The sequence below is a fragment of the Triticum dicoccoides genome, chromosome 2B, assembly GCF_002162155.2.
Source record: "Triticum dicoccoides isolate Atlit2015 ecotype Zavitan chromosome 2B, WEW_v2.0, whole genome shotgun sequence".
NCBI lineage: Eukaryota > Viridiplantae > Streptophyta > Magnoliopsida > Poales > Poaceae > Triticum > Triticum dicoccoides.
In genome coordinates this window covers 15,980,037-16,004,689 of record NC_041383.1, presented here as the reverse complement: position 1 = coordinate 16,004,689, position 24,653 = coordinate 15,980,037, and the positions used below count along the sequence as shown (strand labels likewise).

Genomic DNA, 24,653 nt, shown 5'->3' with positions numbered 1-24,653 from the left:
CAACACATTCGCGGGTTTTAAATCCAAGTGATACATAGGAGGTTCTAATTCTTCATGAAGGTATTTCAAACCGTTGCAGATGCCCTTAATTATTGCATATCGTGTGCACCAATTATGTCCATTCGATTCATCTACAAGAACAAAAAGGGAGCTCATACCATGAATTTTGCGAAGGGTTCTTACCGTGCTAAGTAATACAGGTAAAGCACCATCATACCGTAAAGAAACTATTCAAGGCTTCCATTATGCATGTACTCCAAGCAAAGTGCTCGCTTTGTCCAATTACCACCAAGAATTTCTCCATTGTATGGTACGTATTCTCGCCGAATTTCATGGGAATAGCCAACTAACCGTACAATATTATGGTGCTGAAGGCGAGCAACGCGAGCAAGGTCGCTGGCGCTCCTCGGCTCTGTGGTGAAGCGCGACGCCGGCGTGGCGGCCAGGCTGCGGCGCGCTGGCGCCGTGGTGCTCGGCAAGGCCAGCCTCTCCGAGTGGGCCAATTTCCGCAATGTCAAGAACGGGTGGAGCGCGCGCGGCGGCCAGACGCGCAACCCATACGTGTTGTCGTCCGACCCCTGCGGGTCGAGCTCCGGGTCGGGCGTGGCCGCGGCGGCGAACATGGCGGCCCTGACACTGGGCACCGAGACCGATGGCTCCATACTCTGCCCGTCGTCGTTCAACTCCGTGGTGGGCATCAAGCCCACCGTCGGGCTCACCAGCCGCGCCGGCGTCGTCCCCATCACCCCTAGACAAGACACCGTCGGGTACTTCTCCTCTTTCTTCGCTTTGTCCACATCACCTAGCTTTCAAATTTATGCAGCATATAAAAATCTTGGACCTCACTCACTCAGTATAAAATTTCAATTAAGTTTACTCAACTTAAATTTATTTTGCATTTAATTTTAATTTGATCAGGTATTTTTAGATTTTGAAAAAAACGTTGGAAATTTGAAATGTTCAGCATGCTGTTTGCAATGTTGCAGGCCGATGTGTCGGACAGTGTCGGATGCAGTCCACGTACTGGACGCCATCGTTGGCTACGACAAGCTCGATGTCGTGGCCACTCGAGCAGCATCCAAGTACATCCCTCACGGCGGATATCTGCAGTTCCTGAAGAAGGATGGGCTGAGAGGGAAGAGGACCGGTGTCCCCAATGAATTGTTTTTGTTTCAAGGATTTGGAGAGAAGCAGATTAGGGTGTACAAACAGCACCTCGCCACAATGAGGTTATCACACTTCAAATCTCCCTGACTAGTGTAAATTATTATACTTACATGAAACATTGGATTCATTATTAATCCGTTGTAGGAAACAAGGAGCCATGGTGATCGAGAACCTTGACATCACCATCGACAGTCAAGATATCGTTTCCAATGAGTGGACTGCCATGCTGACGGAGTTCAAGTTGAGCATAAACGAGTACTTGGTGGACTTGTCCTACTCTCCGGTCCATTCTCTTGCGGACATCATAGCTTTCAACAAAGCGCATCCTATAGAGGCAAGCATACAAAAAAAACATTCTAGCTTTCAACTCTTAAGTCTTCTTGTCATAGATTCAAACAGTGTGGAATCATGTTGCAGAGGACATCAGGCAATAAAACTCTAAAAAGGAGATGGTTGCTAATGTCATTTATTCTGTATATACTTTCTTAGATATTCATTTACATTTTGTACAGGAGAGGCTAAAAGATTTCGGGCAACAAAACCTTATCTTAGCCCAAAATACAAATGGCATTGGCCGTCTAGAAAGAGCTCGGATCCGCTGGCTGAAGGAGCTCTCCGCAAATGGGCTGGAGAAGCTGATGAAGGAGCATCAACTGGACGCGATCGTTGCACCCGAGCACTATGCTTCCAACCATCTCGCCATTGGCGGCCAACCCGGCATCATTGTGCCGGCTGGGTACAACGAGAAGGGTGTCCCTTTTGGCATATGCTTTGGTGGGCTGCAGGGATACGAGCCGAGGTTGATCGAGATGGCCTATGCTTTCGAGCAGGCTACTAAAGTGAGAAGGCCACCCATGTTCAAGCCTTAACTAGGACGCGTGACTTTCTTGAGTAGCGATAATGTGGTGCAGTATGGCCCAAAAAGTCTCCACTTGCACTGTTCTCTCTTGGTGTAAAAGAATAAATCTGAAATGTTACTTCTTGGGCCAACAAGGATTGTATGCAAGTGCTACTCCGAATAAATCGACAATGTTGTTCTAAAGGTGGAGAATTTCTTTTGTATGTATTTGTTGACCTTGTTATGTATATGTTCTTGACACATATGTTAGTTATGAAACTAAAATTCTATAAGCGAGTACTTTTGCAGTACCACACATATGTTCCTTGAGAATTTTAAAGCAAAGTTGAAAGATGATGGTAGCAATTACACGGACTGGGTCCGTAACTTGAGGATTACCCTCATTGCTGCACAGAAGAATTACGTCCTGGAAGCACTGCTGGGTGCCAGGCATGCTGCAGGTGCAACACCAGATGTTGTGAACGTCTGGCAGAGCAAAGCTGATGAGTACTCTATAGTTCAGTGTGCCATGCTTTACGGCTTAGAACCGGGTCTTCAATGACGTTTTGAATCTCATGGAGCATATGAGATGTTCCAGGAGTTGAAGTTAATATTTCAAGCAAATGCCCGGATTGAGAGATATGAAGTCTCCAATAAGTTCTACAGCTGCAAGATGGAGGAGAATAGTTCTGTTAGTGAGCATATACTCAAAATGTCTGGGTATAATAATCACTTGATTCAACTGGGAGTTAATCTTCCGGATGATAGCGTCATTGACAGAATTCTCCAATCACTGCCACCAAGCTACAAGAGCTTCGTGATGAACTATAATATGCAAGGGATGAACAAGACAATTCCCGAGCTCTTCGCAATGCTAAAGGCTGCGGAGGTAGAAATCAAGAAGGAGCATCAAGTGTTGATGGTTAACAAGACCACTAGTTTCAAGAAAAAGGGCAAAGGGAAGAAGAAGGGGAACTTCAAGAAGAACAGCAAGCAAGTTGCTGCTCAAGAGAAGAAACCCAAGTCTGGACCTAAGCCTGAAACTGAGTGCTTCTACTGCAAGCAAACTGGTCACTGGAAGCGGAACTGCCCCAAGTATTTTGCGGATAAAAAGGATGGCAAAGTGAACAAAGGTATATGTGATATACATGTTATTGATGTGTACCTAACTAGAGCTAGTAGTAGCACCTGGGTATTTGATACTGGTTCTGTTGCTAATATTTGCAACTCGAAACAGGGACTACGGAATAAGCGAGCACTGGCCAAGGACGAGGTGACGATGCGCGTGGGAAACGGTTCCAAAGTCGATGTGATCGCGGTCGGCATGCTACCTCTACATCTACCTTCGGGATTAGTCTTAGACCTGAATAATTGTTATTTGGTGCCAGCGTTGAGCATGAACATTATATCTGGATCTTGTTTGATGCGAGATGGTTATTCATTTAAATCAGAGAATAATGGTTGTTCTATTTATATGAGTAATATCTTTTATGGTCATGCACCCTTGTAGAGTGGTCTATTTTTATTGAATCTCGATAGTAGTGATACACATATTCATAATGTCCAAGCCAAAAGATGCAGAGTTGATAATGATAGTGCAACTTATTTGTGGCACTGCTGTTTAGGTCATATCGGTGTAAAACGCATGAAGAAACTCCATACTGATGGACTTTTGGAATCACTTGATTATGAATCACTTGGTACTTGCGAACCGTTCCTCATGGGCAAGATGACTAAAACACCGTTCTCCGGTACTATGGAGAGAGCAACAGATTTGTTGGAAATCATACATACAGATATATGTGGACCGATGAATATTGAAGCTCGTGGCGGATATCGTTATTTTCTCACCTTCACAGATGATTTGAGCAGATATGGGTATATCTACTTAATGAAACACAAGTCTGAAACATTTAAAAAGTTCAAAGAATTTCAGAGTGAAGTAGAAAATCATCGTAACAAGAAAATTAAGTTTCTACGATCTGATCGTGGAGGAGAATATTTGGAGTTACGAGTTTGGTTTACATTTGAAAGAATGTGAAATAGTTTCGCAACTCACGCCACCCGGAACACCACAACGTAATGGTGTGTCCGAACGTCGTAATCGTACTTTACTAGATATGGTGCAATCTATGATGTCTCTTACTAATTTATCGCTATCATTTTGGGGTTATGCTTTAGAGACGGCTGCATTCACATTGAATAGGGCACCATCAAAATCCGTTGAGACGACGCCTTATGAGCTATGGTTTGGCAAGAAACCAAAGTTTTCATTTCTTAAAGTTTGGGGCTGCGATGCTTATGTGAAGAAACTTCAACCAGATAAGCTCGAACCCAAATCGGAGAAATGTGTCTTCATAGGATACCCAAAAGAGACTGTTGGGTACACCTTCTATCACAGATCCGAAGGCAAGACATTCGTTGCTAAGAATGGATCCTTTCTAGAAAAAGAGTTTCTCTCCAAAGAAGTGAGTGGGAGGAAAGTAGAACTTGATGAGATAACTATGTCAGCTCCCTCATTGGAAAGTAGTTCATCACAGAAATCAGTTCCTGTGACATCTACACCAATTAGTGAGGAAGATAATGATATTGATCATGAAACTTCAGATCAAGTTTCTACTGAACCTCGTAGGTCTACCAGAATAAAATCTGCACCAGAGTGGTACGGTAATCCTATTCTGGAAGTCATGTTACTTGACCATGATGAACCTACGAACTATGAAGAAGCGATGATGAGCCCAGATTCCGCAAAATGGCTAGAAGCCATGAAATCTGAGATGGGATCCATGTATGAAAACAAAGTATGGACTTTGGTTGACTTGCCCGATGATCGGCAAGCCATTGAGAATAAATGGATCTTTTAAAAGAAGACTGACGCTGACGGTAATGTAACTGTCTATAAAGCTCGACTTGTTGCGAAAGGTTTTCGACAAGTTCAAGGGGTTGACTACGATGAGACTTTCTCACCCGTAGCGATGCTTAAGTCTGTCCGAATCATGTTAGCGATTGCCGCATTTTATGATTATGAAATTTGGCAGATGGATGTCAAAACCGCATTTCTGAATGGATTTCTGGAAGAAGAGTTGTATATGATGCAACCGGAAGGTTTTGTCGATCCTAAGGGAGCTAACAAAGTGTGCAAGCTCCAGTGATCAATCTATGGTCTGGTGCAAGCCTCTCGGAGTTGGAATAAACGCTTTGATAGTGTGATCAAAGCATATAGTTTTATACAGACTTTTGGAGAAGCCTGTATTTACAAGAAAGTGAGTGGGAGCTCTGTAGCATTTCTAATATTATATGTGGATGACATATTGTTGATTGGAAATGATATAGAATTTCTGAATGGCATAAAAGGATACTTGAATAAAAGTTTTTCAATGAAAGACCTCGGTGAAGCTGCTTACATATTGGGCATTAAGATCTATAGAGATAGATCAAGACGCTTGATTGGACTTTCACAATGCACGTACCTTGATAAAGTGTTGAAAAAGATCAATATGGATCAGGCGAAGAAAGGGTTCTTGCCTGTATTACAAGGTATAAAGTTGAGTCAGACTCAATGCCCGACCACTGTAGAAGATAGAGAGAAAATGAAAGGAGTTCCCTATGCTTCAGCCATAGGCTCTATCATGTATGCAATGTTGTGTACCAGACCTGATGTGTGCCTTGCTATTAGTTTAGCAGGGAGGTACCAAAGTAATCCAGGAGTGGGTCACTGGACGGCGGTCAAGAACATCCTGAAATACCTGAAAAGGACTAAGGATATGTTTCTCGTACATGGAGGTGACAAAGAGCTAGTCGTAAATGGTTACGTCGATGCAAGCTTTGACACTAATCCGGACGATTCTAAATCACAAACCGGATACGTATTTTTGTTAAACGGTGGAGCTGTAAGTTGGTGCAGTTCTAAATAAAGCGTCGTGGCGGGATCTACATGTGAAGCGGAGTACATAGCTGCTTCGGAAGCAGCAAATGAAGGAGTCTGCATGAAGGAGTTCATTTCCGATCTAGGTGTTATACCTAGTGCATCGGGACCAATGAAGATCTTCTGTGACAATACTGGTGCAATTGCCTTGGCAAAGGAATCCAGATTTCACAAGAGGACCAAGCACATCAAGAGACGCTTCAATTCCATTCGGGACCAAGTCCAAGTGGGAGACATAGAGATTTGCAAAATACATACGGATCTGAATGTTGCAGACCCGTTGACTAAGCCTCTCTCACGAGCAAAACATGATCAGCACCAAGACTCCATGGGTGTTAGAACCATTACTATGTAATCTAAATTATTGACTCTAGCGCAAGTGGGAGACTGAAGGAAATATGCCCTAGAGGCAATAATAAAGTTATTATTTATTTCCTCATATCATGATAAATGTTTATTATTCATGCTAGAATTGTATTCACCGGAAACATGATACATGTGTGAATACATAGACAAACATAGTGTCACTAGTATGCCTCTACTTGACTAGCTCATTAATCAAAGATGGTTATGTTTCCTAACCATAGACATGTGTTGTCATTTGATTAACGGGATCACATCATTAGGAGAATGTTGTGATTGACTTGACCCATTCCGTTAGCTTAGCACTTGATCGTTTAGTATGTTGCTATTGCTTTCTTCATGACTTATACAAAGTTCCTACAACTATGAGATTGTGCAACTCCCATTTACCGGAGGAACACTTTGTGTGCTACCAAACGTCACAACATAATTGGGTGATTATAAAGGTGCTCTACAGGTGTCTCCAAAGCTACATGTTGAGTTGGCATAATTCGAGATTAGGTTTTGTCACTCCGATTGTCGGAGAGGTATCTCTGGGCCCTCTCGGTAATACTCACCCGAGGGACCTTGGCCGGCGTCTGAAGTGCAGCGACCTGCGCAAGAACCTCACGTGACAGAGATCCCATAAGGTATCCTTGTACCTGTTGCTACTGGGCGTACCAGATCGACCGGGCGTAGTTGAAGACCTGCTCCTCCTTTCCGCCATTAGTGACGGTGATGGTAGCAGGGGGCGCCTGGCTTGTGGCGTCAAAGAAGTGTTCCACCTGTGCCCCCTTGATTTGGGGTAGCGCGATGGCCTTCCAGAGGAGAAAATTCGTCCTCGTGAGCTTCTCTCATGGAGGTGAACCAAGGGAGGCGCTGCTGTTGTAGGTAGACGAGGATGCAAAGGTGGAGGCTGAGTTTTGGGTGGTCAGGGCGCTCATGGTGGAGCCGATCAGGGAAGTGGAGGTGGAGGCGATGGTGGAAGCAGCGGTGCTGGCGTTGGTGCCTGCCATGGATTCTCTCTCGATGGTTCTCTCTTGGTCGGTTTCTGTGTTCTCTCTCGATCAACAGATCGATCTCAGGGGATAGCTAGACGTACGAGAGGAAGGGCTCTGATGACCATATGAGATTGCGTGGGAAGCATTGAACCCTTTGTCTCGGGCCGCATCTATATTTATAGGAAGTTTGTCGTGGCTTACAAGATTGGAATATCGCTAGGATTCTTCCATATTACAACGAGAGAGAGATTACAACTTATAGGAGAAGAAAGAATAGAGGTAGAGATAGAAACAGATTTAAACAGACAACTCCTTCTATCCTACGTATTCTAACAGCTGCATGCCATCATCAAGGTCAACCCCGACGTGCTCCGGCAGGCCAAGCGCGCCGACGCCGACCACCGTCGCGGCCTAGCCACGAGCGCACTGCACGGCGTCCCCATACTGCTCAAGGACAACATCGACACCCACGACGCTCTCAACACCACGGCTGGTCGTTGGCGCTCCTCGGCTCTGTGGTGAAGCGCGACGCCGGTGTGGCGGCCAGGCTGCGGCGCGCTGGCACCGTGATGCTTGGCAAGGCCAGCCTCTCCGAGTGGGCCAACTTCCGCAACGTCCACAACAAGTGGAGCGCGCGCGGTGGCCAGACGCGCAACCCGTATGTGTTGTCATCCGACCCGTGTGGGTCGAGCTCCAGGTCGGGCGTGGCCGCGGCGGCAAACATGGCGGCCGTGACACTGGGCACCGAGACCGATGGCTCCATACTCTGCCCGTCGTTGTTCAACTCAGTGGTCGGCATCAAGCCCACCGTCGGGCTCACCAACCGTGCCGGCGTCATCCCCATCACCCCTAGACAAGACAGCGTCGGGTACTTCTCATATTTCTTCGTTTTGTCCCCATCACCATCAACCCTAGACAAGATAGCGTCGGGCACTTGTCATATTTCTTTGTTTTGTCCCCATCACCGAGCTTTGAAATTTAGGAAGCATATAAGAAGACTTCACTCACTAAGTATTACTCCATCCGTCCCATAATATAAGAACGTTTTTGACACTAGTGTAGTGTCAAAAACGTTCTTATATTATGGGACGGAGGGAGTAAATTTCAATGAAGTTTACTCAACTTAAACTTAGTTTGGATTTAATTTGAATCTGACTGGATTTTGAGATTGAAAAAAATCATTGGAATTTGAAATGTTCAGCATGCTATTTGCAATGTTGCAGACCGATGCGTCAGACAGTGTCAGATGCAGTCCACGTGCTGGACGCCATTGTCGGTTACAACAAGCTCGATGCCACAACCACTCGAGCAGCATCCAAGTACATCCCTCGCGGCGGATATCTACAGTTCCAGAAGATAGATGGGCTGAGAGGGAAGGGAATCGGTGTCCCCAATGAATTATTTCAAGGATTTGGAGAGAAGCAGATGAGGGTGTATAAACAACACCTCGCCAGAATGAGGTTATCATACTTCAAAACTCCTTGACTGGTGTAAATTATAGTACACTAGATCATTGATGGCGCGCATTTCTGCGCCCGTCTATTTTTTCAATAAAATGGTAGCAATTTTCACTTATGTATTCATATATAGGCATGAAATATGAAGGTTTTAATTTATTCATCCTAGAATAATAAGTCATCAGACAACCTAGGAAAATCCAAAATCTAAAATAGATTGAAATTCAACAGTATTTCAGATTGTAATGAAGAAAATAGCAGTCTCACATGATAACCAAGACGCAAATCGGACAGACAAACTCAACTTAGGTTAGATATCAAGCTTTGATGTGCATTTGTTACGAAACTGAACAACTGAATAATAAAAAGAAAATAAACATGAATTTCCGCACCATACTTAACAAATAGCAATGCTTCTCTTAGGAGACACAAGGCCGTATGATATTTAGTATAGTGTACATGTATACATATATCTGTATTACATGGGTGTGGTGCAAGTTTACATCAGTACACATATTTCCCGCAAAAAGAGAAATACATCCCTACACATACAAGTGTATCATCACATTAGTCTTTTAACAACAAATAACTCACACAAGTAACTTCGATTAAAAAAAATCTTAAACCTCTAAGAGATATGTGTAAATAATTGTATTGATCTATGCCGCTAATCTGGTTCTAATACTGTCCACTAAAACCACTCAATTTGATATAATTAATAGAAATGGCTATCTATGTAAAGAGGCACATGAATTGTTTCCATCTGAGTATAGCTTCCCCTGCTAGGATTTAAGTGGCATATGGTGTTTATTCTATATGATGAATAAGCAGTTATTATCAACACAAACATTTTTAGCACATCAACTAAACATGTTCACATATGTTTTTTCTAAACTCTAAACACATGAGCAATAGTGCAACATGAATAATATATTTCGCAACGGTCTACAATACAGATAAGAGAATTAAGGGTACTACAACATCATGCAAGTCCAAAGGAAGACGCCAGATTACAAGAATGCAACATCACATTTTTCATAAGTGGATATATCTTGTGCATAGCAAGTAGCAACACATTATTGGTTAGTTGCCTAACTAAACAAGGATGAGTAGCGCCACAACAGCTGGGCAGATGACACAAGTTTTTCTCAAGGATAAATTTTACAGTTCTAGATGAGCTTCAGCCACTGCTTTCATTGCCGATAACATATGATGTAAGGTTCGTAGTTATCTTTTTATGACAAGCGTGTACACTTCTGATTTTTCCAAATGATTACTTTATCACACAAAATAATTTGCAATACATAACAAAGATAAATTACCTTGTATCTATATTCTGCATGTGGGCATTGTATAATGTTGTTGAAAAAAATCAACAAAACATGCAGAAGCTGACCAAGATCTACAAATTGTGCAGGAACACCATATGAGGCTTAGCAGGGGATGTAAGTTCAGATTTTTCTTCCAATAGATGTACAAATTAAAGATAGTTTTAGACAGTGACCTTGCTGTTGCAAGAACTGAAGGAAAAAATTGTAGGCCCTTGACGCTGCATGCTATCATGGCTTGGGGAGCCCCACCTACCCTCTATGATGCTATAAGAATCCAATATGTTAACATTTCTGCCCAACAATAGGCTATCTTTACTTTATTAGTTCTGTAGATGGATAAAATCTGAGCTGGTGCATTTGTTATTAGTGCAGATCATAAGATGAAATTCATGATTACCGAAAAAAATATAGAATGAAATAAGCACCTCAGTTGGACTTCTTTAATACGCTCAAATGCTCAATCATGCTGAACTCTTCCTTATTTGCAGTGTAGACACAAAATGTCATATTATGTAAACATTTAGAGGTAACAATGATTGGTTTGATTGAATAGGCAGCAGTGCAGTTAATACTCGAGTGGATTCTCTCTTTCTTGAATATTGTTGCAGGTCATCACAAATTAGAATGTTATGACCAGCTTTTACTTGCATAAGAGTAAGCTCTTACTTGAGACTACATATTACTTCTTCCAGGGCAGCTTATGATGAAATATGCATCTCACGAAGACCACCATACCTAACATATTTCCTACCATATTGTACCTACCATTCAAACCTGATTTACTTCAAATGCTTCTATGCATGCAGATTTCAATTATCTCCAAACTTTGCAAAACTGGAGAAGTTCATGATTGTAGGCTTCCGTGTGGAGAGCAATGTCAATTTTCCTATTTGTTTTACCTGGATGGCTGTATTAATGCATTACCAAAGCACGGAACTGTAGCAAGGGGGCAGAGGCAAGGTGAGTAGAAGCGGATTGTCGTTGTACCATGCTGGTCGTTGTTGTTACCCGAGCATGGAGGTCGCACCTGCTGGATGTGCTTGCAGCTGCTGAACCGAACCGTTCCTATGTGTGTCGATGGTGTCCATGCGACCACGCACCAACACTTGACACGGTATTGGCTGGGTCCTGCAGGCCGAGCTGGTCCATGAGCGCGCACACCGGCCTCTGCTTCTCTAAGTGGTGATTTGACTGTAGAGCATGCAACATCAAGTAGTATGTGAACAAATGAAGTGATCGAATATAGAAAACATGTATGAACCACAAATCATCAATAATCAAAATCTGAGGACAAACATGTTCACAAGGTAAGGCAAAAAAGTTCTTCACCAAAATTTTACTGCAGCTTATTCCTTTTATTTTCCTTTCCTTCATAGACCTGCACAATTATTAGAAGAAAATAACCTTTGATATATATCGACTGCAGATCAACGCTGAATCACTAATGAAAGTGAGTTTTGGGGGAGGGATTGGGGAGAGGAGGGGATAAAAAAAATCATGAGCATGTACCTGTTCCCCTAAAGAGACGGTGGCAGCAAGGTCCATCTGAGTGCAGTCCCACATGAGGAGCTCAGCTCGGAGGCCACGGCTATGGCAGCATCGAAGCGCTCGAATCTGTGGCGGAGGGTTTCCTCCTCCTCCTCATGGCTAGCCGCCGTGGCTGCTATAAGTGCGCCGGCACCGGGTGGCATCTTCGAGCTCTGGGATATGGCTACACGAGGTGCTGGGCGAGGATGCGGTGGCGAGCAGCCGGCGGACGGCGACGAGGTACAGGAGGCCGTGGGCGAATAGGGAGGAGGCGCCGCTGGATGTGGAGGAAGGAGGACCGGAGGAGGGAGAAGCGAGGACGCGCTGCCGGGTCGTGCGGCGAACAAGGGCTAAGAAGCCAGACCAGGATGCGGTCTACGGCAGTGTCGGTGATGGCGGCGGTGGTGGCGGCGGCTCATCGAAACCTAGGTCGAGGACTCGGGAGATGAGAGATCGACAAGAACATTTTTTTAGAGTGATCGACAGGAGCTGTACGGGCGCTGCAGATCCAATGGTGCCAGATGGGCTTTGTGCGGGAGGGAGGCCCAATTAACCACAGTGCACCGATTTTTCCACGGGAGTAGACACCCTCAGGACAGCTAGCCCACATAGCAATTATTACGGGATGAGGCAGCAATCAGACGGCTGAAAACGGTTGAAACACGAGATCTGACGGCCAAAATCGCAGAGGGCGTGAGAGGGCTGGGAAGTGGTTCAGTTTTACTGTCTTTAATGACATTGCATTGGTTCTTAATTTTGTCTCAGAAAACACGGAGCCGTGGTGATCGAGAACCTTGACAGCGGCACCGACAGTCAAGATATTGTTTCCAATGACTGGACTGCCATGCTGACGGAGTTCAAGTTAAGCATAAACGAGTACTTGGCAGACTTGTCCTACTCTCCAGTCCATTCTCTTGCAGACATCATATCTTTCAACAAAGCGCATCCTATAGAGGCAAGCGTACGAAGAAAAACTCATTTTAGCTTTCATCTCTTCAGTCTTGCTATAGATTCAAACAGTGTAGAATCATGTTGCAGAGGACATCAGGCAATAAAACTCTATGAAAAAGTAGATGGTAGCTAACGGCATTTATCCTGTAATACATAATTTCTTAGATATTTTATTTACATTTCGTACAGGAGAGGCTAAAAGATTTCGGGCAAGAAAACCTTGTCTTAGCTCAAAATACAAATGGCATTGGTCAGGTTGAGAGAGCTCGGATCCGCCTGCTGAAGGAGCTCTCCACGAGTGGGCTGGAGAAGCTAATGAAGGAGCACCAACTGGACGCGATCGTTGCACCCGAGCACTATGCTTCCAACCATCTCGACATTGGCGGCCACCCCAGCATCGTTGTGCCGGCTGGGTACAATGAGAAGGGTGTCCCTTTTGGTATATGCTTTGGCGGGCTGCAGGGATATGAGCCAAGGCTGATCGAGATGGCATATGCTTTTGAGCTATCTACTAAAGTGAGAAGGCCACCCATGTTCAAGCCTTAGCTAGGACGTGTGACTTTCTTGAGTGGCTACAATTTGACGCACCATGGTCCGAAAAGTCTCCACTTGCACTGTTGTCTCTTAGTGTAAAAGAATAAACCTGAAATGTTACTTATTGGGCCAACAAGGATTGTATGCAAGTGCTACTCCGAATAAATCGATAACGTGGTTCTAAAGGTGGAGAATTTCTTTTGTATGTATTTGTTGATCTTGTTCTGCATATGTTGTTGAAACATATGTTAGTTATGAAACTAAAATTCCATAAGCGAGTACTTTTGCAGTAACACTCTTAGCGGACTATATGGATATCCGCCAAGGTTGATCAAACTGGCCTATGCCTTCGAGCATACTACCAAAGTCAGAAGGCCGTCCTCTGTATTGAGCGATGCATACAGCCATTTTTATTAAAATTTCACTGTCGAGATGTATATGCCTATTGTACATATGAGTTGACTCTTGATTTTTCTAAAGGAAACATGGAGCAGTGGTGGTCGAGAACTGAGCATAAACGCTACAGGATTGCGATGAAATTCGTTCCAACGAGGGGATTGCGATGCAGGCAGAGTTCAAACTGAGCATAAACGCGTATTTGGCAGATTTGGTCTACTTCCCGGTTCAATCGCTAGCAGACATCATAGCATTCAACAACAAGCATCCTGTGGAGGCAAGTGCACCAAAAAACAACTGAATCCATATTTCATCTCTTCACTTCTTGGTATAGGTTCAATTGTTCAAACAAACGGCTCTATAAAAATATGCTCCCTCCATCCCATAATATAGGACGTTTTATTTATATAAAAATGACATACATTATGGGGCCGAGGGAGTATCTATTTTTATATAGAATATACAATCCCCATGGATAGGGCATGTCACTATGTCAGGCCATCAAACTCTAGAAAAATCATAGAATCACCATGTTAGTTAGTGGTGCTTCTTTTGAAAAATTTCTTATATGTTTTCTTTGAAAGAAAATTTCCTTATATGTTAGTGCAGGAGAGGATGAAAGATTTCGGGCAGCTTGACCTTATCACTGCCCAAAACACAGATGGCATTGGCCCCTGGGAGAGAGCTGCGATCCGTCGCCTGAAGGAGCTGAATGCGAATGGGCTAGAGAAGCTAATGATGGAGCACCAATTGGACGCGATCGTGGCGCCGAACAGCAAAATTTCTAGCCTTCTCACCATCGCTGGGCACATTGGCATCATTGTGCCGGCGGATTAGATTCAAGTGGAGGCAACATGTGGTGCACATCGAAAGTACTACTAGTCCAAACTAGATCAAGTTTGGATTAGTAGTATACTTTTGACATGCACCACATATTGCCTCCACTTGAACCTAATCCGCCTTCATTTGACACACTGTTATGGACATAATGATGTAAACCTCATAACTGGTATTGTACCAATATTTGTATGATGGAGAGAAAACCGCATAAATACACTAAAAATAAAAAAATAAAAAATGAATACTAGTAGCCATGGAGAGAAAACGCGCTGCCACTAGTTTCATTAGCAGTAGCGTGGGGGTGAACAAACGCTACAACTATTTGTCCTAGCAGTAGCGCGCGCCGGCACGCCTTACTGCTAAGCAATAGCTGTAGCACCTTATTAGTAGCGCGCCTACCCGCGCTACTAGTGAGCACAAAACCAGCGCTACTGCTAGGGTTTTCCCTAGTAGTGCTAGCTTTGGATGGCCACCTCCTTCATCAGTGTCGGTGGACAAGTCACCACCTGTCCGCGGATGGATACCGGAGCAAATTTGGATGTCAGCATTGGAGATTCCCTAAAGTGACATAGCTGGGCTATAAGAGATCCCGCGTTAGATTTTATCCTAGTTGAAGGATAGAGATGATAAACGGGCTGTAGAATTACAACCGGCTGTAGCGTGTGCTCCAACACGTTTTGTGAGAGAAAAAGATGGGCCGCATATTAATAACATACTAGTACGACTAACTATTGTACAAGTGACTATTAGTTGGGCTATATTTGATGTGACAACTTCATATAATTGGCCCGGAAATATGCTATTACAGCAACCCCAACAGGTCCCAAAACACGTACCGTAAGAAACTTCATATAACTAGCTGTTGGCGCTGATTTTTAGGGGCACGTGCACGAGACTTCCTGGTTGATCAACAAGGTTAGGCCGGCTACAGTATGGGAGCGGCAACAACGGCACGTCGGCGGCTCGTTCTGGCGAAGGCAATGGTCGTTCAGTGGTCCGCGAACCTTGATGTTATATTTATTATGTTTGCGCTGATTAGTACAATGTAGTGCGCCCGTGCTTCCCAAAATTTAAGTTTGACAATAAATTCAACCATCGAGACCGACTGCGGCGGGAGTAAAAATTATAGCATTGAATTCGTATCGAAATAGCGAAATCATTGGTATAATATTTGCTCCCGTCGCAATCGGTCTCGTTGGTTAAATTTATAGTCAAATTTAGATTTCGGAAAGCATAGGCACACTATATTGTGGAACGGAGGGAGCATATGACAACAACACGCAGCTGCAAATCTCCGTTGAAATTTCTCCATCACACCAGTGGCGGAGACAGGGGGTGTCGGCGATTTAGGCCAGTATATGAATAGTAACATCGTTTTTTGTGTGTGTGCTAAAATGATGTTTTTTGATGGATTGGCCCACCCATATATACCTGGCCTTTTTTCTATACACCCATTGGCCTAGCATATATCCTCAGATCAGGCCAGCCCTTACCACGCACTCCTTCTTCCTCCTCCGTCGCATCCTACCTAGCTAGAGCTGCCGCCATGAACCTAGCATCTGCCTGCACCTCGGTATCTTCTTCTCCATTACGATTAAATTTCCTTCTAGAGCATTAAGACCACGGCTGCTGATCGATCTCTCCCTGTTAAGCTAGATGGAGATGAAGGCCAGGGCGACCGGCAGCACGGCGTCACCGATGGAGAAGAAGAGGTCGGAGAGGAAGAGGAGGCAGCGCATGAAGGCGCTCTACGAGAAGCTCGCATCCCTCATCCCAAAACAACACTTCCCCCATGCTGTAATGAAAGAACACACTTCTGTTCACATGCTAGCTTGTTCCCTTTTTTCTTATATAGTTGATTGATATCTAGCTGGTTGTTTCTCTCCAATTCTCCCTGTTTATTATCTCATGGTCTCGTCCTCTCCAGAAACTAATGAGTTTATATATTGTGAATATTTAAGTGGAGAATGGTAATTAGGAGTGTTTGCTGGGCATTTATTTTCACATTAGGTACTACTCCCTCCGTCCAAGAGTACTATTTTTGGAGCTCATGGCATGTCGAGGCGCGGTTGAAAAACAAGTGCAAAGTACGAACACATAGTTCTTTTTTGATTGATCCACACAGCCATATTATTAAGCAAAGAGTACAAACACACTGTGGATTAAGGACATCCACAATTTTTTTACGCAAGTTTTAAATAGTGGATTATGGCAAATAGCGAAAGAATCGTTAGCACGCTAACTAGTGTTATAGCGCGTTAACTGGTGGGAATCGACTTAGCATGATGCACCTCTAAACGCTATAGCGCCGAGATATTGCGATGTTTGAAAGTATGGGTTTACAAAGATGCTATGAATAATATAGTTTCAATCCAACAGGGTTGTTATGTGTAATCACATGCATCACCATAAATAAACTGGGAAAAAATACAACTTGTCCATTATCAATATTATCAGTCAAGGAAATCATGTCATCAAATAAAAAAATCACTTCATAATATGTTTATATTATTGTTCCTTTAATGCATATATAGGATACACCGAGTCAGCTAGGCTGCCTGGATGTGGCGGCATCATACATCAAGAACCTCAAGGAACGGGTCGATGATCTACAACACAAGAAGGCCTCTGCACAAGCCATGGCTACCTTACTGGGAGTTAGTGGCATCTCGACGCCCACTATCACTGCTACCACGAGCAGCGGTGCGAGGTCACCAGATGGAGAAAAAAAATTGGAGGCAGCACCACGGGTAGTGGAGGTGCAGCAATATGACGATGCAAGCATGGAGGTGAGGCTGATATGCAGCACGGACAGGCCTATCAAGCTCCATGAGGTGATCACCATTCTTGAGGAATAAGGGGCCGTCATCATTAACGCTAATCACTCTGTTGCTGACAACAGAATATTCTACACTATACACTCCCGGGTACGTACATACACATGTTGCAAAACATAATGCGCACACGAGTCCTAGGATTAAGGTTTCGACCAATAAGTAATTATAGCAATAAAATATAGTTTATGTGGCATGAAAATTGTATCATTAAAAGCATTATTTGCTGATTGAAATGATTTTTGTGTCAAATATTATTTTTCCTTTTTGGAACCTTGGATCGATAGCCTTATAAAAAATATATGTTCATACTTATCTGACGGGTAATGTTAGTTTCTAAGGTAACATTAAACTGAAATAGCAACATATATACAAGTAGAAGGCACAAAAGAAAATATAAGAGAGTCCATGTGCGTATGTGAAACTGCTGAGCTATAGATTCCTCTCCAATCATTTTCTTAGGCTGTAGAACGATAGAAAGAAACGAAAGAAGGGGGAAAGCTAGCCTAGAAGTTCGAATTGATTTCCATCTTTCTTTACCCCTCTCTTGTGGCCAGAATGTATGTGCTAAATTCAATTAGATGCGGCTGCAAAAAAAATAGCATATTGTGATGGAGGATTTTCTATCTAAATATCAAATTATAAAGTTATCTACTTTGCATCAAATTAAGTTAACAAATTTTATAAATTTCTCTCTTGTTATTGTGCAGGCCTTCAGCACCAGAATTGGCATAGATGTTTCAAGAATTTCTGAACGAATGGGGGCATTGGTGTGATAGTAAGTCGATTTGTGTAAAGAGAAGAACAAAACCACTTAACTGTATAAATAAACATCCCACAAATGGTACATGATGTCTGTTCATTAATGACTATCATTAAGGATGAAAACACGTTAATTAACCACTTAACTGTATAATATTGGACTTTTTTGACACTGGTATAGTGTCAAAAAACTTCTTACATTATGGGACGGAGGGAGTAGTAAATGTGTTGAACTCACAACATGATCAATGTATGAAAAAAATGTTGATCAACCTTCGATCTATTATCTATAATTTATATTAACATGTTTTGGGCTATCATACCTTGTCCATTGATATTTCTCGATCGGTGCATGCAGCCTCTCCAACCAATAGCATATGTATTAGTACATCGCTGGACAACTTTTTTGGAAAATAAATATGCGGAGTGCACTCCATGTACTAATTGCTCGATATCTAAATTATGGTAAATGTTTGGTTGTGTAATTGCATGTTGGAGATGCATGAAAAAAATCCATGAGCTGTGCAATATGTATCCCGATTATCGACTGCGTGGCTGGGACCAAAAGAGCAGTGTGACTTAACAATAATTATTTAACTAAACGGCCGCAATTTCGCCACCACATATAAATATTAATTCCTTAGTTAGCTAGTGGTTCTGGCCAGATAAAAGAAATTCAACCTCGTGGACACACGAGGCCTTTTTTAGACTACATATATTTTGCACTTGCACGTCGAGAACAAATATATTGGGGAAAGGAACAAATACGTTCAACATCAAGACTTTGTCCTGACATTGACATCGAAGTTAATAATTCTTTGACAAAAAGCAAATTCTGGTTTCCAAACAAATAAAACTTTGTACGAAACATATGTGGATGTCAGGGTGCATATAGTAGAAAGATTTAGTAAAGTATGAATCGTGCCTAACAAATGAATATACTATCTATTGACTCACCAAATATATTGATGCTCATGTTCCAAAGAAAAGAGAAGTGATGGACGAAAGGGAGAGCTAGGCCGATGTATGCATGTAAACATGCCGAATGAAGATGTGATGGCCTTTGGGCCCGCTCCACTTCGCTTTCTTCCTCGACACAAGAGGGTGATTGGAATCAATCTACACGTCCATTTGTACATTTTTTATTTGGCGCGTGGAAGTGATTGTCGTATTATTTTTTTCCACATCAGTAATTCTTTTGGATTGTGATTGTTTCAGACAACGATAGCTCTGTAAAAGGCGAAATGTAACTTAATGAAAGACAACATGTGGAAGTTCACCGACCTTCCAAACATATTAAAAGTACAAGGATAAGCATGAACTGAGTCACAACAATTCTCAAGGCGTGGAGCTCACCGGCATGTTGAACTGATAAGCACTTGGTTGGCAGGGGCACCGATGAGTTAGATATAGATGCGTGGACAATCGACTGGATGAAGAGTGATTGGCATAAACTAATGTCCCACAACGCGGTTGTTGCACCATGTTTAATGGAATATTTTAACCGCATGCATGCATGTGGAACCATGGAGTGACCATGACAATAGTAGCCGATAGAGAGAAAACCCATAGATTTTATATGTATAATAATGTAAAAAATAAAACACACCTTCATATGTATAATAGGAGCCATTAAATATATATGATGGTGTCAGCAATTTTGGTTCTGGCACAAATCTGAAGTAGATACTAAAATAGTAAATTGTTAATATAAATATTTTGTATTTCTAATTTCTACACGAATTTAGAAAAAATAAACTTACAAAAACTCTCTATGGACAACTCTATAATTTTTCAAAAATCGCTAGCCCGTGCTGTCGCACGGGTTGATGACTAGTGTTCATAATTTGAAAAATTCTCACCAAAATGAAAAAAGTTCACAAATTAAAACAAAAATGTTCACAATAGATTTTAAAAGAAGTTGATAATTTGAAAATTTTCACGAATTAAGAAGAAGTGCATGCATGAACCTTCAAAAAGCTAATCAGCCATCGGCGCATGCACACGCATTTACGTTGTATTACTAGAATGTATCTTTATTCTCATCGGGCCATGTTAGGCATGTACAATAAAATCACATTGTAAAAGATGGATTAGGAAAGGCTGTCGGCGTGCTTCCAAAGCAAGCCAATCTATTAAGTAAATGGTGAGACGGAAGAAATAAATAAATTTATCAGTTGATAATTTTTTACATGAGTCCATGAACAATCAAGAACGACTTTCACAGATACAAGTCATCAAATGTAAAACAATTTCACATCAAATAGAAATACATTTGTTATTGCATATGCTGGTGTGAATACGAAGATGAGCCAACGGTTGAGATATCAGTTGTGTCTGGACATGTGAGTCAAACCAAATACCAAAAGACTACTCATTTTTTATATGATAAACATTATTCATAATGTATGATATATTTATACTAAGTATTTTTACTTACTCACAAATCATTAATTATATCACGAAATATTAATATTTCTTTCGTTGATACATCCCGCAGCTTTAACCGACTTCCCCTCCCTCATATCTAAGAAATTTTAGACTTTAATTTCACTGTGATTATAAACTCAAAGTGTTATGGTAGACCCCCATTTGTCACTATAACCATGCTACTTTTTGAAGAAAACAATATTGTACATTTCACCAAAATGAATAGTGTTAAAATATATTCAAAAAATAAATGTGATAGTATCAAGGTTCATGTACTTCAGTTTGTGCCACTGATGTAAGTGTGTTTCTATGTGTTTGTGTTTGTGTTTGTTTTTAATATCTATACATATCATGATATAATTTTTTATCGCAATGAATACTTGTAGTGTGGGGTTTCCTTGCTTAATTATAACAAAACCATAAATTCTGGATTGTACTAGGATTGTTATTGATTTTCTCTCTCCCTACTTTGTATTGCTCGGGTTCACACTCTTTCATGGCCATTCATCATACCACCACTATAGAATAGGCTATAACTGCCACCTCAGCATTGATGAGCACACATAATGGTCGTCACTAGTAACTAGCTAGGAAAAATAGGAGTAGCGTGCGTATATTGCTGCACCGCCCACTATATCGCAGTCTATAAATAAAGCCCCGCCAGTGTGCTTCTCCTGCATCGTCGATAGCTTCGACTGATCTCCCGGCGCGCCCCCATGACCCCGACAGTTAAACTTCCAACCGATGTGCATGCCCTGATGTTCGCCCTCACATTGTCCGCTCCCCTGGCCGGCCTCCCTCGCCGTCGTCATATATCTCGAGGCTGCTATCTCATCCAATGGCTCACCTCCGGCCATGCTAAAATATCGATATGATGGCATCCTGCTTGTTCGGCGAACCACTATGTCCACGCAGCCCACATGGCCACCGAGGAGGACCATCCAGAGCACAACCGCGTGTGGCCTGAATTCGTAGAGTCCAACATCTACTGTATGGCATTAGGCCGTTGGACCCGACCACCTGGTCACCGTCGGGCGGTAGGTCACCCTCAGCAAATAGGCTATCGGTGTTGAAGCCACTACTGCAGTGGACCATGACGTAATAGCATTTGCCAAAGCCTAAGGGCAACCCCTTTATAAATGTACATCATATTATTTGGAAGGCTTTGATGTGAACAATTTAATGCGATATATATGTTGCATGTGTCTAAAAACGTGGAACCTTTTTAGGTCATTACTGAAAAACAATCTAGTGGAAACTAGAAAATAGCACAACCATAGTGCATGGAAAGCTATGGCATTTTCCTTGAAGATGCTTTGGTTTGAAATCACTAATGTACTACAGAATTTGTGAATCCTTTTGAAATTTTTAATTAAGGCTCTTGAGGTCATATCATGGTACCCCATGCCAAATTTCATGAAGCTTTGGACTAAATAATCATTTCTAATGAAAAGAACATGACATACATTTCTGTACTTGACTACTTAAATATTATTTGTATTTCAATTCTGAATCGTGTTGTAATATACATGCAGTTCAAAATTTTGTTATACCCATTACAAACCGAGAATCCAATTAATGCCTAAAATATACTAGCAATTGAATCCAGATAAATACCAAACTTTGATCTTAACAATGTAATGTTGTATGTTCAATGTAGATAAAGTTGAGAGTGTCCGGGATATTAATTTTGAACCCACTTCACGTGGTCCTTACTTTGGTATTCCAAAAATACTAAAAATAAACATCAATTGTTTGATTCGAACCCTCAGAATTCGCGCCTTAATTTGATGTTTTGTGTGGGCACTTATTATTCGGAGAAAAATATAAGATTTTTTTTAGGATTTTGATATTTAGGGAAAAAAAATTGATGTACATTGTTTGATTCGGGGATTTGAACCCCCAGGCTATGCACTATTTTTAAACAAACCGTTTTCTTATAATTACTTTGTTTTTCCCGCGATGTGAAGCACCCTTTGAAGCAAAATCCTGTGGTTTTCCAACCATATAGGATTAGGATTCAACACTACATAACACTCCTATTTTGCAAACGCACCAGTGGATGATTAGGACTGCGGTTCGACAAACAAATTGGTCAGCACCACTGCTGCTGTGCCCACGTTGTGCCAGTCGGTGGATCCAGCAACAGGATCCGGCATTAGCGGGCGAGAGGCACGCAGCCCTCATAGTTTAACTCCAAACTCAGGTAAAGATAAGCAGAGTAGTTGTTTGATTATTTTTAGGCCAACTTGAGCATCATCTTACGTCTGTCTTCTTCTGCCCATGTTTCAACGTCGTTCACCATTAAACGGTCAGGACGCACAAGCTCGTATGCGCCGCTGTGCTCCTCCTCTTCCCCCTCCGGCGGCCATCGCTACAAGTCCATCTTCAGCTTCAGCGACTCCTTCGCTGACACGGGCAACAACCCCATCGTCTTCGGATGGTACTCCGTCTTCGACCACGTCACAAGGCCTCCCTACGGCACCACCTTCTTCGGCCGCCCCACCGGCCGCAACGGGGACGGGCGGCTCATCATCGACTTCATCGGTATGTTCGTGCTCCTCCATTTGATTTCCGACTGGCCGGCTACCGGAATATGTACCAGTCGATGACTGTAGGCTCTTTGTGGGACTGATTAGCTGAAAACATGGGCCTGCCGTATGTGCCGCCCACCCTGGCGCACAACGGCAGCTTCCGCCGAGGTGCCAACTTCGCCGTTGGAGCCGCCACTGCCCTCGACGCCGGTTTCTTCCATGAGAGGGACATCCCCGGTGGCTCCAGCAAGTTCCCCCTCTACACCAGCCTAGGCGTGCAGCTGGAGTGGTTCGAGTCCATGAAGCCTACATTGTGCCACACAGCTCGAGGTTACAATTATATGCTATTCATAATTCCATATACATTCGTAGCCATCATTAGCCAAGTCAACGCTTGATGAGAACTCAAATGATATGCATCTTGCATCCAGAGTGCAAGAAATTCTTCGGCACGTCCCTCTTCTTAGTGGGCGAGTTCGGAGTCAACGACTATCACTTCTCTTTCCAAAGCAAAACGGTGCAGGAAGTCCGGTCCTTCGTTCCAGATGTTGTCGCAACCATCTCCATGGCCATCGAGGTACTCTAGCTCTTAAGCAGTCATTAAGCTTCACATACGCAATGACCAATCGATCATCAATGCTAACCAAATATTGCTGCTATCAACAGAGGCTGATCAAGCACGGGGCGAGGATCCTGGTGGTTCCCGGCGTGATCCCGTCCGGATGCTCGCCGCCCATCCTGACCAAGTTCGCCGGCGCCCCACCGTCAGCATACAACTCCAAAACCGGCTGTCTGACAGCGCACAACGAGCTGGGGCTGTACCACAACGAGCTGCTGCAGGCGGCTCTCACCAAGCTCCGGGCCAAGCACCGTAACGTCAAGATCATCTACGCCGATTTCTTTCGTCCAATCATGGAGATGGTGGAGTCGCCACACAAGTTCGGTTAGCACCGCCAACTCAACTGAAAGAATCTTCGTTAGTTGCATAGCACACACACAAAATGTCATCATGGAAGGTGGTTGACGTTGATTGATGGATGATTGCAGGTTTTGAAGAGGACGTACTAATGGTGTGCTGTGGAGGGCCTGGAAGGTACGGAATGAACGCGACGGTTCTATGCGGCGATGCAGCCGCGACGACGTGCCGGGATCCGTCTGCTCGGCTGTACTGGGACGGCGTCCACTTGACAGAGGCGGCAAACCGACACCTCGCCGATGTCTGGCTGGGCGAGATCAACTCGTTCACTGGAGTGAGCACCAAGGATTTGGATCCCGAGTGCAAGTTTTTTCTCTCGGGGCACCGGAATTCTCGGTTACCATGAAATCCCGGAAAAAAATTCGGACGAAATTTGAAATTGAATTTTGAATTAAAATTATTTGAGTGTTCTATAGATAAGTGCTCGACTCAATTTGTTCACCAACCACCATCTGGCATGGTGGTAGGTCGTATATGTAGTTCTCTTGCCTTGAGGTTATTAGATCGAATCCCGCCAAAAAACAACAACTACGACACTCGAACCCAAGACCACAACAGAAATAATGAGGAGGCCAGGTTACCACTACGTGATGGCTGGCTGCCTGTCCTCTAGAAGTTTCGGACATATCTAACATAACTATCAGAGTTTAAATTCAAAATTTTTGAAAAAAATCAAAAAAATTCGCTCGGTACATACGTATCTCATGGGGTGGCGAGAAACGCGGATACCGGGCGGTATCCGAATATTCCACCAGGTACCCAAAACCTTGGTCAGCACCAAGCAGGGTGCAAAGGAGCCATGTCGACT

The 24,653-nt window shown here is 43.1% G+C and overlaps 2 protein-coding genes and 2 pseudogenes across 2 annotated transcripts; all 4 read left to right on the top strand.

Annotated features, from left to right (window-relative positions):
• Window positions 1-427: 427 nt before the first annotated feature.
• On the top strand, window positions 428-2,236 carry LOC119361784 (probable amidase At4g34880). The gene is made up of 4 exons (XM_037626935.1): window positions 428-767; window positions 987-1,229; window positions 1,312-1,501; window positions 1,680-2,236. The coding sequence occupies exons 1-4, from the start codon at window positions 622-624 to the stop codon at window positions 2,034-2,036; spliced, it is 936 nt and encodes a 311-aa protein (XP_037482832.1). The 5' UTR covers window positions 428-621; the 3' UTR covers window positions 2,037-2,236.
• Window positions 2,237-7,085: 4,849 nt separating this feature from the next.
• Window positions 7,086-13,085, top strand: LOC119360244 (annotated as a pseudogene).
• Window positions 13,086-15,965: 2,880 nt separating this feature from the next.
• Window positions 15,966-17,919, top strand: LOC119360243 (annotated as a pseudogene).
• Window positions 17,920-21,255: 3,336 nt separating this feature from the next.
• Window positions 21,256-24,265, top strand: LOC119360241 (GDSL esterase/lipase At5g45910-like). The gene is made up of 7 exons (XM_037625966.1): window positions 21,256-21,325; window positions 21,996-22,055; window positions 22,652-22,882; window positions 22,975-23,199; window positions 23,301-23,446; window positions 23,536-23,812; window positions 23,917-24,265. The coding sequence occupies exons 1-7, from the start codon at window positions 21,256-21,258 to the stop codon at window positions 24,189-24,191; spliced, it is 1,284 nt and encodes a 427-aa protein (XP_037481863.1). The 3' UTR covers window positions 24,192-24,265.
• The last annotated feature ends 388 nt before the right edge of the window (window positions 24,266-24,653 follow it).

Coding starts and splice junctions, on each gene's coding strand:
- LOC119361784 (XM_037626935.1), top strand. CDS start 622: ATGGCGGCCCTGACACTGGGCACCGAGACCGATGGCTCCATACTCTGC. Junction 1,230..1,311: donor CAGCACCTCGCCACAATGAG/GTTATCACACTT, acceptor AATCCGTTGTAG/GAAACAAGGAGCCATGGTGA. Junction 1,502..1,679: donor ACAAAGCGCATCCTATAGAG/GCAAGCATACAA, acceptor CATTTTGTACAG/GAGAGGCTAAAAGATTTCGG.
- LOC119360241 (XM_037625966.1), top strand. CDS start 21,256: ATGGCCACCGAGGAGGACCATCCAGAGCACAACCGCGTGTGGCCTGAA. Junction 23,200..23,300: donor ATTGTGCCACACAGCTCGAG/GTTACAATTATA, acceptor TCTTGCATCCAG/AGTGCAAGAAATTCTTCGGC. Junction 23,447..23,535: donor CCATCTCCATGGCCATCGAG/GTACTCTAGCTC, acceptor TGCTATCAACAG/AGGCTGATCAAGCACGGGGC.